Raw genomic sequence first — 13157 nt, 5'->3', positions numbered from 1 at the left:
GTCAATAGTCTTGAATTGAGCCTAAGCAAGCCTAAAGCTATGCTTGTAGCCTAGGGAGCTCAAGGTCTGCTTTGTCATAGGTTGAGCTCAAAGCAGCCTGTATCTTGGGCAAGTAGACACCGTATGGGGCAACAATAGTCTTAGCTGCACTCAAGTAAAGAGGGTGTTTGGATCCCTGGACTAATTTTTAGTTCGGGTCACATCGGATGTTTTGGATACCCAATTAGAAGGACTAAACGTGAACTAATTATAAAAACTAATTGCATAAACGAGGGCTAATTCGCGAGACGAATCTATTAAGCCTAATTAATCCATAATTAGCACATGTTTACTGTAGCATCACATGGACTAATTAGGCTTAATAGATTCGTCTCGCGAATTAGCCCTCATTTATGCAATTAGTTTTATCATTAGACTATATTTAATACTCCTAATTAGTGTGCAAACATCTGATGTGACAGGGACTAAAGTTTAGTCCGGGGTATCCAAACACCCCCTAAGTTCAGCATGCAAACTGGACAAATACCCGAGGCACCTGTTTCGATCCTCTGTGAACTGGACAATTCAGTGGATCAGAAAAAAAGTATAAATCAATTGTATCCCTATTACCATTTTGTGTAATTGGTCCTGTAGAATATGATTTGATCATTTTGCATATTACAGTGCTGTGTTGTATCTTACATCAAACTTGAACGCTTATTGATTTTATTGACATTGCAGGAGTTACATGACCTCAGGAGAAAGAATTCTGCCCTACAGATGCAACAGTTTGTTGGAGAGGAAAAAAATGACTTGCTGGACTATTTGAGATCACTAACACCAGAGAAGGTATGTTCCCAATTGAATCTCACAATTAATGCAAATGGTCAATATTTTGTTACATTTCATCTGCCTAAGATTTTTTTAGTGATAAAATGTTCTTAATAATCCCAAGTGTAAAACAAGAACTAGAAAGCTATCTCCTGCTCAGTTGCCTAACCTAGCTGCTTTGAACAGGTTGCTGAACTATCAGAGTCTACGTGTCCCGGCGTGCAAGAAGCAATTCATTCTGTGGTTCACGGTTTACTTGCTACTCTTTCCCCCAAGATACACTCAAAGGCCCCTCCGCCACTAGAGAACACTTCTGGGGGTGCCCTAAACCTAGGGGGTGAGGATGATGACTGTGCGGAGCTTGTTGAGAATGCTTCACTCCCGTTTCAGCCTCTAATATCTGTACCCCGTGATTATCTTGCACGTCTGCTCTTCTGGTAATTCAAAGCAGATTAATTGGCAATCGTTTGCTTGGTGTTGTTTATTCCTATACCATATAGCTACTGACCACCTGTTTTCTGAACTGTTCAGGTGCATGCTGCTGGGTCACTACATCCGGGGTCTGGAGTACCGGTTAGAGCTGGCGCAGCTTCTTCGAATATCCAGTGATGTAGGTTCTTTCGCTAATGGTGATGATCATGTTGTTTGAGAATGCCACGTTCACTGACATTCCCCACCGCCGCCGGAGAGAATGGCAATCCCTGGCTGATAAATGGTGGAGCTGGTGGTTACACTGCGTTCCCTGTCCTAAGGAGGGCCCCTAATACAGGGAGCACTGCTGAGCTATATAGTTCTTGTTGTAGTTCTTGTAAATTCAGAAAACAGCCACTCGGGGTGTAAAGCTAGTGTTATATATGGACGCGAACTGCTCTCTTTTTCTTCTTTTGATGTTGTGCCGTATAAAAAGGAATTCGGTTGTTCGTTGCTGTTAATCCTGTGGTAGCGTGGTAGGCATCCTTGTATTGTAGTTGTATGTATTTGTTGGCTATGATTGTTGTCCATTTAGTGCCCTTGTTTGTGTCTCATCTTTATTCTAATAAAGATGAACTTTTCATATTTGGATGTCACAAGTTCATACCTTCGTTGGAATTATGTCCAGATTACTATGGTACCTATGTCACAAGGAGAAGTGCTACCTGGATCAAGAAATCGGTTCCAAGTACTATTGACGGGCAGAATAAAATTTGCTGTCAGGGTCACAAGTATACACAGCTAATTAGCCTATGCCCAACACGCCAGTCGCCAGGTTGGCCAATAACCCCATCCAGGTCATATCAGTTGGTGGCTTGGCACTGGCAGAGGCTCACGGCCACAGTTGTTAGTCACCTGTAAAATAGAAGTAGCAAATTCCTGATCTGGCAAAAGGTCCAGGCACCTGCTCAAGCCCGCGTTGGTTTGGAAGCAGCAGGCAGCAGCCGTCAGGGACCTTGTCCACTGCCCGTCACGCCACGATGCAGAGGTGCCACAATTTTTTGGAATAATTTTTTGTGGCTGCTACTTGGTCGGTGAATTGCTTTGGGCACGCCACACGGGATACAGGCCATTGCTACGTTGTCATGGTTACGGGCAGCCTCATGGTAGTAGCGAGCTACAAACAGTTGGTGAATAGGGTCGTCCTCAGTTGCTAGGAAGTCGCTGAAAGCCTGCTGCTGCTGCACAGAGGTTGGGTGCTGATGGAACTGCAGCTGGTTGCCGTATCCACCGGCCTGGTGAGCTTCAGCAAAGGGGTGCCCCGGCGCCGGCAGGTATCCACTCTCCTGGGGGTAAGCAAAGGGCTCCTGGTGCCCGTCGATGAAGACGGGGTCGTCGTACATGGCTTCCAGAGGGAAGTGGTCTCCGGCGTTGCGGCCCAGGAACGGCGCCGACATGGACGACGACGGTGGCACTGGGTTGTCACCCGACGCCGGCGCTTGAGATGAGGCGGCAGCAAAATTGGAGCCTGGAAATGGCACCTTGACCTCATTATTGATCTCCTGGCCGCTCCCAGCTGCGTGGACAGGGCTGGTGGGGACAGCCGGAGTGCCCTTCCCTTCTTCTTCCTCCTTGAGGCCGCGGATGTAATCCGCGACGATGCTGGGGCGGGTCTCCTTGCTCTTGTCCTTGCGCTTCGTCTCCAAGCTGCGTTCGGCCGCGTACCATTGGTTCTTGATGGAGTTCTCAGGCCGGCCAGGGATGTGCCTGGCAATCTTGACCCACTTTTTGCCGAACTTCTTGTGGTACTTCACCAGCATCAACTCCTCATCTTCTGTCCAGGCCATATTCTGCAGGACACAGGGGCACAAGGCTTGTTTCAGGACATAACTATGAAATGAAATCAGTGCATTGTATATGAAATCAAAATATGGAGCAAGTACCTCCTCGTGCAAAACAAAGTACTGTGGGATCAAAACATAATTAAGCAAAATACTTCACACTTGCATTTCCATGTGTTTAATAATTATTATCTCAACACATTTGCGTATCAGGGATTCAGGGCAGTGCAGTTACTATAGAGTTGTGCTGTTGGCTTACGGATGAATTGGTGATAATCTCTACATTAGGGTGCCTCTTAAAATATCTCTGTATGACTGGTTGAGATGTCTAAGTAGTCTCTTAGGATACCTCTATGCGACTACACAAGTCCTTAAGGCATGGCGTGTTAGTTAAGACTTAAGAGACGACCTACACTCTACCTCCTTCACGTACGTAGGATTTCCATGATGCGGCAAGCCTTAGAGACACAAATTTATATAGGAAAAAAATCTTTTATAAAATTGTATCTCTGAAAAAATCTGATATAAAATGTTATATAAGATGAAACAACCAAACTAAAAAAATAAAGATATTCAATTAATTAACAAATGCTAATGATACTGGTTTTTTTCAGATGAAAGGTTTACTCGGTGTGAATGTGACTTTGACACAGCACACGCACGCACGCACGCACGCACACACCCACACCCACACCCACACACACGCGCACACACACGCGCACACACAGACACACACACCCCAAATACCGCCTAAAATTCAAATGGCACCATCATTTTTCCACATGCATCAGAAATCTTGTAGAAAAAAAAACACTATATATATATATATATCCTAAACTGACATTGGTAGCAAAATAAAGCCTAGAAAAATGGAATAAGACAAAAGCATCTCAAGATAAATAAATAGCACATATTTATTGTTTAGTTGCATATAATGGCTGACTGATTTCACAAGACAAAAGGTAAAACGACACAGAAATGTTTTCTGCAAATGATCGGCGTCACTACACAACGTACTACCAATTGAAATAAAGTATTGCTAGCAAGGTTAAAAACACTACAAATTTTTTTTTGTCCCTCTATTACAAATCAATTGTTGTAGAAAAAGATTGAGAAAGAATGTTTACTCATGAAAGGACATTTGAAAATTCGTAATCAAGGATGTCTAATCATGTCTATGAATGCTTAAATAGTTACATTGAAAACCTACAGGTAAGAGTAATTGATGGGAAAAGCATGTAGACCTAGGAAGTAATAAATCAGTCCTAGAGGACCAAGCAACAAGACAAAAAAATACCTTAATTTCTGGGTCTTGAACTCTTGATGGTTGATCCATCTCTCTCGGCCTTGCTTCCCAGTTCTGTCGGGAAATTCCCTTGCAACATCTGACCAAGCTCTTTTACCATGCTGCTCCATAAGTTCTTGTAGCATTCTGCAAATGAAATGTGTCACTACATATATGATATAGCAATGTGCAACTCATACTGATGTGCATTTAACATGAATACATGAAATAGTGCATTGACATGTGTTAATGTCTACAACATAACTTGAACAACCATAATGATGGCATGGAAATTAACGGTGAACAACTACAACAAACATGAAACTATATTATGGACTTACGTATCCTCTTCAGGAGTCCACTGCCCTCTTGTAGCATTGTTTCCAGTAGGGCTACTTCCATCATATGCCTTGCCCACCACTTTCTTCAAGGCCAAGGAATCTATCATTTGACCATGATTTTCAGTGATAGGAGTGTCCTGGATGGGATCACCTCCATGTCCTTTATTAAAGCCTGAAGCACCTTGCAAAGGGATCTTGTAATCATCCACCCCAAAGTTGATAGCTTGATCAATGGTTACATCTTGCTGACCAAGGGCATGTTGATCATCCTGCAAAAAAGCACCGAAAGGGTAACTCTCGAGTTGCGACAATGACTCAACCTTATTCCAAATCCATGACACCATGCTCACCCTCTCAAACATCTCGTAGAACATGGAACTCTTCTCACCGATGCGGATTGCCATGGTTTCACAGAAGACAAAATGCAGAGGAGAGCTTAGGAAGAATGAGGGGTAAAGAAGTGACAACCTTCATGGTTGGCTATTGCGGATGTTATATAGGCGGACTCAAGCAATCCAACTCAAGGTTTGGAGGATATGATTCACCGCAACGTATCTGTAATGATATCAATCCTGGTCATAGCACAAGGGCAAAGTTAAGCACTAATTTATTACACGAAATTTGATTCCTAATTAAGATATTGACTATCTGTCATAAAAAAAATATACCACTAACTAAAATCTATATCGTCCTATTGGATGGGTGCGTACCTTCTGCATAATAGCGTACCTAGTTTGGTAACATTTAAAATCCTGTCTGGAATGGCCGAGTTATCTCTAGCTAAGCAAACCCCTCTTTTTCATATGAGTATTTTGTTGGCATTATTTATTGCACTAAATTAGTGTGAAATCATCTTAGTATATTATTGACTCATTATTATTGTAATGCTCCAGGCTCTAGATAGCTCATTTTGGCTAATGGACACATTTTCACGAGGTATTGTGAGCACACTGGACATGTTGCAATGCCAACTCTAATGTAAGAACTTGCGTTTCATACACATGTTGGTAATCATGAGCAGGGGCGGAGCTTCTCAATGGCCAATCTGAGCCATGCCACCCATCTGAGCTTGTTGCCGCTCTTAGATTGAAATCATTGTGACAGAACCGCCAAATTAAAACTCTAATTAAGTGTAATGGCCATCATTTGAACACATCTGACTCATTAACTTAATGGTTTAATTTGACAACCTGCATTCCCCAGTATGCCGATCAAAACAAACACCAGTAGTCTCACGCGAAGGTGAGCGCATATAGTACAAACATGATAGTTTTTACACAAATATAAGAGATACAACACAAGAATGATACAAAAGTATAAAAAAGAGTTCAAATACATGAATATTACATAGATTTTAAAGGTACAACGGAATTACATTTTAAAACACAAATACCGACCAACTAACTCTAGAGCGATAACGGCGACGAGGAGACACCACATCGAGCCCACCGATATGACATCAAAGAAAATGGCTCCTCCTGAAATAGGGTCAAAACAACAACCCTAAGTATACTGATACTCAGCAAGATTTACCCAATTACGGTATATATATAGCCGCCTCCTAGCATGCAAGGCTTTTGGCTATAGGGTTTGTTTTGCTAAAAGCAACTAAGAGTGAATCCTTACTTCCAATATTTTAGCTAAGTTTAAACGTGAGAGCAGCTATTTTCTAAGTTTGGAGGACTACAACACATCAGTGTGGAAGAATAATTAATTGTACAAGCCACAGAAATCATCATCATCTACTACGATGAGACAGAGAGATCAAGGGTCTCTTATCCGAGAGGTGCGACGAATCGATTCGATTTAATTCTTACAAGGAAAACTTAATCACATGACACACGCACACCTCGTTGAGCCGCACGTGGCAACCGTTCTCTTAGAGAGCGCTGAATACTTGACCTGCCCCGCTGCACTCAAGTACTAGTCCCCACCGATACCTCGACAGGTCAGACATGAGTTTCTGACTAGCACCCGATGGAGAAGACGGTATCAGCTCATACCTACCAGCACGCACGGTATGTAGGTTTACCGGTTTTGACTACCTCCTACTCCCAGCATGTGATTACTACCGTTCAAAACTTGATCAACTGCGCTACAATGAACGGGCCTTAATCGACACAGGCGGAGGTACACTTTCAATCCATATGTCATATCCTTAACCAATCTCAATTCTCATCTCCGCCTAGTCTCTCATTTTACCATGCGAACCATTTGTCCATGGTACAAGTATAAGTATCCAGTGATCCTGTATCTCGCGAGTGACAAGAAATCACCTGACTTCTACCAAACTTATTAAGCATGGCAGAGCTAATGGCCTATACATACTAGTATAATCATGGGAACCTATGGATCATGCATCTATGGTTTCATCCAACTTCTAGAAATGTAAATGCACAAATACATAAATAAGAACATCGTATAGTTTTGAAAATAAAGGTTATGGTCTGGGGCTTGCCTTCCGAGCGGTAGAGTTAGTGTCAACTAGGCCTTGGGCCCTTCCGACCTTAGGCCAGGTTTTTTCGATTCTCCTGCTAGGCTTCGTGTCTCCTTCATATCCACGAGCTCGCATGCATCGGAATCTACATGCATGCAAGTATTTTAAATGTGATAATGCATACCAACTCCAATGTAAGGCACCATGAGCAGTTGTCTCACAGAATTGTGTTGAAATTTCTAAAATTTCCATCTCAAACAGTATTACTGATTTCATGTGGTTCATTATTTATACAGTAAAAAAGATGCATCACAAAGACTATACATGAACCTGTAACTAGAATGCTCAGAAATGCCTGAAACTTGGGAGGATATCTAATGCAAGAAGTCAGGAACCCAACAACAGCATATCTACACCTTAATAAGGCATAAGTGTTTTAGTGCAGGCCTGTCCAGAAAAGAAAGAAACAATAGCAATGATCTATATGTTGAAAATGAACACAAACTGATTACCAAAGAAATTCCAGAGATAACATGGTTGGCATTATTTTTATTTTTAATTAACAGAACATGTATAAATACAATATCAGGATTTGGTTTCACAATTAGCTAAGCATATACTAAGTTAGATATGCCTATGAGTCCTGTAGGAAATATCAACCACATCTCCATGACCAAGCATATTTCTAACGTAAGGGAACAAGTTTAGGGAAACAACAGGACTAGCCTCATGTCACTGGGAGGTATGACTATTTGACTAAGGATTTCAATCATGCATGTAAACTAACAAAAGTGATTTCATAGTTTTTTTTACTTATACAATTTTTTTAGCGTGATTAATTGGGTATAAGGCCAATCTCACATTTGGTCATGAACAAAAATCCTAACATGCTGGTTAGAAATTTTAAGTGGGACAGCATGGCATAGTAGAGCTACATAACAAGTTTCAGAGCTACTGAAAATCTAGCATGATTTCTCCCAGGTAAGACATATTTGAAGAATATTTTAGGATTCAAGTTTGTGCCTATCCAATTGCATATTGTTCCCTACAGAGAAAACATTTCAGACATCATACACTTCTCATTAATGACGGAACATGAAAACTGTCAGTACATCTGCAATATCTTTTCCCAGTAATATGCAACACCTCATGATTATAGAAAATGGTTTCTATGGCATCAGATGGTGGATGTATATAACCAGCAGTTTTAGACATACACAATGCACAAGGTAGCAATTTGGGATATCAGGTTCAGATGCATTCTTTATGAAAAATACAAGTTCAGTGCAGCAACGTTTCTCGATTAAATCTGACTATTAAAACTAATAGCTTTGAAAGTGCATGTAATTTTTGCCTGACCCAATATTAGGCAGGTAGACCATCACAAGTGGTTTCATCATTTTTGGAGCTGCCATTATTTTTCTAGGAATTCCACAAGATCAGGAATGCACACATACTAACAAGCGTCAGCTAATTAACTAGCTTGTACTGTTCATCTGTTCCTCTTCCTCATAGCACGCGCGTTGCAGAAAAGGAAAAGGAAAAGACTAGAGCAACTTGCCGTCAGCAAGTTGGCTGCAACAAAGAATCAGGAATGCTCAGTTGCTCACCCAGCAGCAGGTTGACTGCATCACGCGGCTCTGGGTCATCGGCGTCGTTGGTGTATTTCGTCGAGCGGCTTCGGGCAGTGCGGCTTGGGGGAAGCTGCCTTGCAGCTCCAGCCGCTGCAGCTTGTGCTAGTTCTGGTGCTTGGGATTTGGGGGAAAAGAAGTCGACGTGCAGCAGATTAGTAAGGGGAGAATAGCTGGAGAGGCTCTTTTCTTTGTTGATTTGAAAATGGTGGGAGGAGCTTGGAGGATTTTGGTCGGCGGAGGTGCTTGGTGGCTGACGACAATGGCAGCCGGGAATGCGCCCGATTCCGGCGAGTTAGCGCACGGCCTACGCTTTGGGTGGCTCTGGGTGGTAGCTGGGAAGGTGGAGGAGGTGTGCGTGGTGGCGATTTGGAATTGCTGGGGTGGATGCAGAGTATTTGGCCGGCGGGTGACTGCGGTTCGGCTCGGCTCTGTTTTTGCTTGTCCCGTCCGGAGGAAGAAGAAGCAAGAGGGGGATGCGGAGACCGGCTGGCTTGGAGAGGAGATGAGGCCGAGGAAGTCGCCGGCCCTGCTCCCACGGACAGTGAGCGAGGATGACCGAACAGTGGCGGGAGGACGACGAGCAGTGGCGCGAGGACGGCCGAGGACGACGCGAACCGCGGCGGCCAGCGGACTGACGCCAGTCGTCGGCATGGGCGAAGCGTGGGCGCGGCATGGGCAGTCGCACGGCGAGGTGAGGAGACGGCGTGTGGGGAGGCCACGGCACGGGCGACGGCTTGACTTCGGCGCGGCCACCGGCGAACTGCGGCCGACGCGCGTTCGCTAGCAGGCAGCAGCAGTTTAGGCAGGAAGAACAAGGGTTTGACTCGATTTTGACCAGGTTTTGGAACAATCAGGGCTACTTTGGACGTGGCTGATTAGCCTAGGTATATACATATACCTTGCGGGGGTTTTTTTTTGAACTTTTCAAATCCCTGGAAGAGAGATTTGCTGCCCTCTTCCCCCTGTCGCCGTTTGGAAGCTCTGACGAGGGGCATGCAGCACAGGAGGAGAATATATATATCCAGCAAGTGACGATATGTACTTTGATGATGACATAGTGGTAAATCGACCAAACTTCAGTCCTCACAAATGGTATAGTATCATAATACATCCAGCTCATGCAAAAGATAAAGAGTTGTAGATTTCTTGACATGTTTAGTCACAAAACTACACTCTTTAGCTTAACCATGGATGCAATACAACCTTCCCCCAATCATTCTCTTTATGCCTCTTGGTTCTCCTCAACACTCATAAATTCTGTCAAATAGCTAATAAAATAAAAATTGAGATCAGTGTTGAGGAGATGCAACCAGGTGCAAAGTAAGATACACATATTTCTTATTCAACGCTCCATCAGTTTTTGCAAAAACATGTGGAGCTATCAAAGCTACAAAACTAGGCGGTACAAACGGTTGCATACTTCTTGAATAGCATAAGTACCACAACAGAAGGTGAAGCAATACATGCTTTGAATCTACAGATTAGAAGGAGTAGCAAAACTAGAACAAAAGATTGGTCATGGATGGCTAGGCTGATATTACAAAGCAGATAGCAGATTACCAAAGAAAGGGGGAAAAACATGTGAATCATCTCTAATCTATGCAGAATTGTTCGGTATGGTAGTGTAGCCATGGTAGTGTAGAACAGAGAAAAGTGCAACAGTTTACCAAAGTATTCAAGCAAAGCACGAACAAGTCATTAGAATAGGGCTAACTTACCTTGTTGAAATATAAACGGTGGCTAACAACCGGAAACAAAGGCTATTTTGGAGAAAAGAAAATATGAATTATTTGCATACACACAAAATATGTATTGCACACAAAAGAAATATGTCTAAGTTCAGACTCAAAAGTCATGAAATGTCATGGCTGCTGTTGGAACTATAGTTCCTTTCATTCTTCAAAAGTTCTGTTTTGTTTCTTCCAAATGAAAGTTTTCTCCCGTCAAAAGAAAAGAGAGTTTTCCCAAGGACTAAAGTATACTTTCTCAGATGTGCTTACAGTATGCTATGAACTGACAAAAGAGAAAGCAATACTCTCTCACAGAGGATAAAAAGATGCATACCAATTGTTATGAGCCATCTATGTTCAAAGTTAACATTTGATTCAATAACTAAGAGAAAACTTGTTTGGCAATATAGTGATTAGTGAGAGTGAGTGTAAATAAAACCACAAGCCAACAGCACAAAGATAGCTACTATAATTACAAGCAAGTTTACAACAGTGTACTCACAAGTCGTTGCTTATCTAGCAACATAGTTGCTGTGTCAGATCTAGTATACTAATCTGAAAAAAAGAATTCCACATTATACACTCCAGTTGCTTGGATTTTTTATGTAATCAGTAGAACATCCAGTTCAGTTGGAGGTCTGTTCAAATTACTTGAGCATCTGGATCTACCTATAATTAACTACCTATGCTTAATTAGTAGAATAGTGTGTTCTGGATGTACTGTATTCCAGAGAATAATTTAACCAGGTGGCAATAGGTTAAGAGGACTGACATGAGCATCGAAATTAAAAGATTGATGCTTGGAGACAAGTAAACACGGTTTATACATACTGCAAGATTACACATAATTTAAAAACAGGTGGCAATAGATTATACGCTTGCAGACAGTGGGTAGAGCAGCCACATAATTAAAAAAAATCCAATAACAAGTATATGAAGCATACAAGGACATGATTTATACATACTACAAGATTATACAATTTTTGACAATAGCTTTAAAAAATGAATAGCCACATGCAACATTCATAGTCTGATCTAAATATCTTCAAATTACCTAAGCAGATAAAAAAAATGTTGACTTCAAGTCTGAGCTAAAGTGACAAACCATTAAAGCACTTGGATATACTGATTACTGAACCATTAAAGCACTCGCATGTGAAATGGATGGAATCTGCCTGCGGCACAGGTGAAAAAATGGAGATGTACTGAAAGTCTGAACTTCTGCTAAAATATTTGCACATTCAAGCTATTATAATACTTTAGTTTGCAGTAATTTGTGGAGCTGAATTCCTTCTAGAATTGATGGCACAGATATATGGAAAAATGGAGTGTACTGAGAGTCTGAACTTCTACTAAAATGATTTTGCACATTCAAACTAGTAATACTTTGCATCAGTTGGATACATTGAAATGCGCTCTCGAACAGAAGTAAGCTTCATATTCAAGTAAACCTCTACATGCATGTCAAACAAATAAGGCCCTGCAAACTCAAATCACAGTGACACAAGTTAAGAAACATCACAGCAGATGTGCATTCCCATCTGCGAATGCAAGTGGTCTCTACATCAGGGAGGTGCAGCACAACTAGAATTCAAATCAAAGATCTAGCATAAGAATGGAGATGCTAACTTCAAGAAGTCGCATTGTAGGCACGACGAGTACAAATCCTAGGAAAACCCTAGGCAACAGTTGAGGAGGAAGCAGAGAGAACTCACATCATGGATGCGGAGGCGGTGGCCGAGCTAGAGATCTCATAGGTCGAGATGTCCACGGTGGCTGTGACAAGACGGTCGGAGACGGAGCGACGTGGCCGGGATGGAGGCACGGCGCTACCAGGTCGGAGGATGCACGGAGCGGTCAGGACGGAGATGGAGCGCACGACCAGGATGAAGATGGAGCGCACGGTCGGGACGGTGATGGAGCGGCGCGGCCTAGACGGAGGTGGTTGGGACGACGGAGGTGGAGCGGTGCGGCCAGGATAGAGCGGCATGGAGGCGGAGCAGAAGGGAGCCGCTCGGGGAAGAGACATCTGAACTCGAGAGGTGGGAAAGCGTTGCCTCGAGGAAAACACGTGGACAGGGTTCTCGTACCCCGGGCGTGGACTTCCAAAGGGCGTGTTGATTTAGCCCGTGCCCAGTTTTCCGCGTGGGCTTTCAGCCTAGGGAAAAGGCCGGGTTTCCCGCGGGATTTGGGGTTCCCAAATTAGGCTTCAAGCAAAGTTTTCACAAAACAAGCTTATACTCATGCTAAACTAGATATGAAGGACTACCAAATTTGTATTGGTCCAAAGATGAGTGTTTAGACAAAATAAACTTTAACAACACTCAAACAAGGCTAAAATGAAATACATCCACACTTAAGATTTTCCACCATACACATGTTTAAACATAGGATTTGAATTTGTTTGAGCATTTAAACCTGTTTATGAGTCAAAATGATTTATCTGACATAAAGAACTATATTTGAGCACAATTTCATATTTAGATGTTTTATTAACATTTAGTTGCCAAAAAGAACATAAACCTCCATAATTTGTATTTTAAAAAGATAAACTACGTCACATGTGTAAAAAAATATTAGCAAAAATGTTTAAATGCAATTATGCATGCATAAATACTGTTAATGACTATGTTCAATGCTTAATGAGTGTTATTAACACCCGGGGTGT

At 42.4% G+C, this 13157-nt stretch overlaps 2 protein-coding genes and 1 long non-coding RNA gene across 3 annotated transcripts in view; 1 reads left to right on the top strand and 2 right to left on the bottom strand.

Annotated features, from left to right (window-relative positions):
• LOC101761864 overlaps positions 1-1864 on the top strand; it is a 6386-nt gene extending 4522 nt beyond the window's left edge. Inside the window, exons 4-6 of the mRNA XM_004982388.4 lie at positions 721-828; positions 997-1247; positions 1342-1864. Coding sequence (XP_004982445.1) covers positions 721-828; positions 997-1247; positions 1342-1459 — 477 coding nt within the window. The 3' untranslated portion in view covers positions 1460-1864. The remainder of the gene's footprint in view (positions 1-720; positions 829-996; positions 1248-1341) is intronic.
• A 264-nt stretch (positions 1865-2128) lies between these two features.
• Positions 2129-5092, bottom strand: LOC101760969 (transcription factor MYB62-like). Its single transcript, XM_012848940.1, has 6 exons — positions 5039-5092; positions 4689-4957; positions 4360-4494; positions 3905-3923; positions 2348-3071; positions 2129-2136 (listed from the first exon to the last, which is right to left on the bottom strand). The coding sequence occupies exons 1-6, from the start codon at positions 5090-5092 to the stop codon at positions 2129-2131; spliced, it is 1209 nt and encodes a 402-aa protein (XP_012704394.1).
• Positions 5093-7212: 2120 nt separating this feature from the next.
• LOC101761601 lies at positions 7213-9723 on the bottom strand. The gene is made up of 2 exons (XR_001393340.2): positions 8736-9723; positions 7213-7270 (listed from the first exon to the last, which is right to left on the bottom strand). It is a non-coding gene; the product is annotated as an uncharacterized LOC101761601 (long non-coding RNA).
• Between the last annotated feature and the right edge of the window lie 3434 nt (positions 9724-13157).

Source organism: Setaria italica, chromosome IX (assembly GCF_000263155.2).
Source record: "Setaria italica strain Yugu1 chromosome IX, Setaria_italica_v2.0, whole genome shotgun sequence".
Taxonomy (NCBI): Eukaryota; Viridiplantae; Streptophyta; class Magnoliopsida; order Poales; family Poaceae; genus Setaria; species Setaria italica.
The sequence above is the reverse complement of the archived record's forward strand: the minus strand, read 5'-3'. Positions and strand labels throughout refer to the sequence as shown.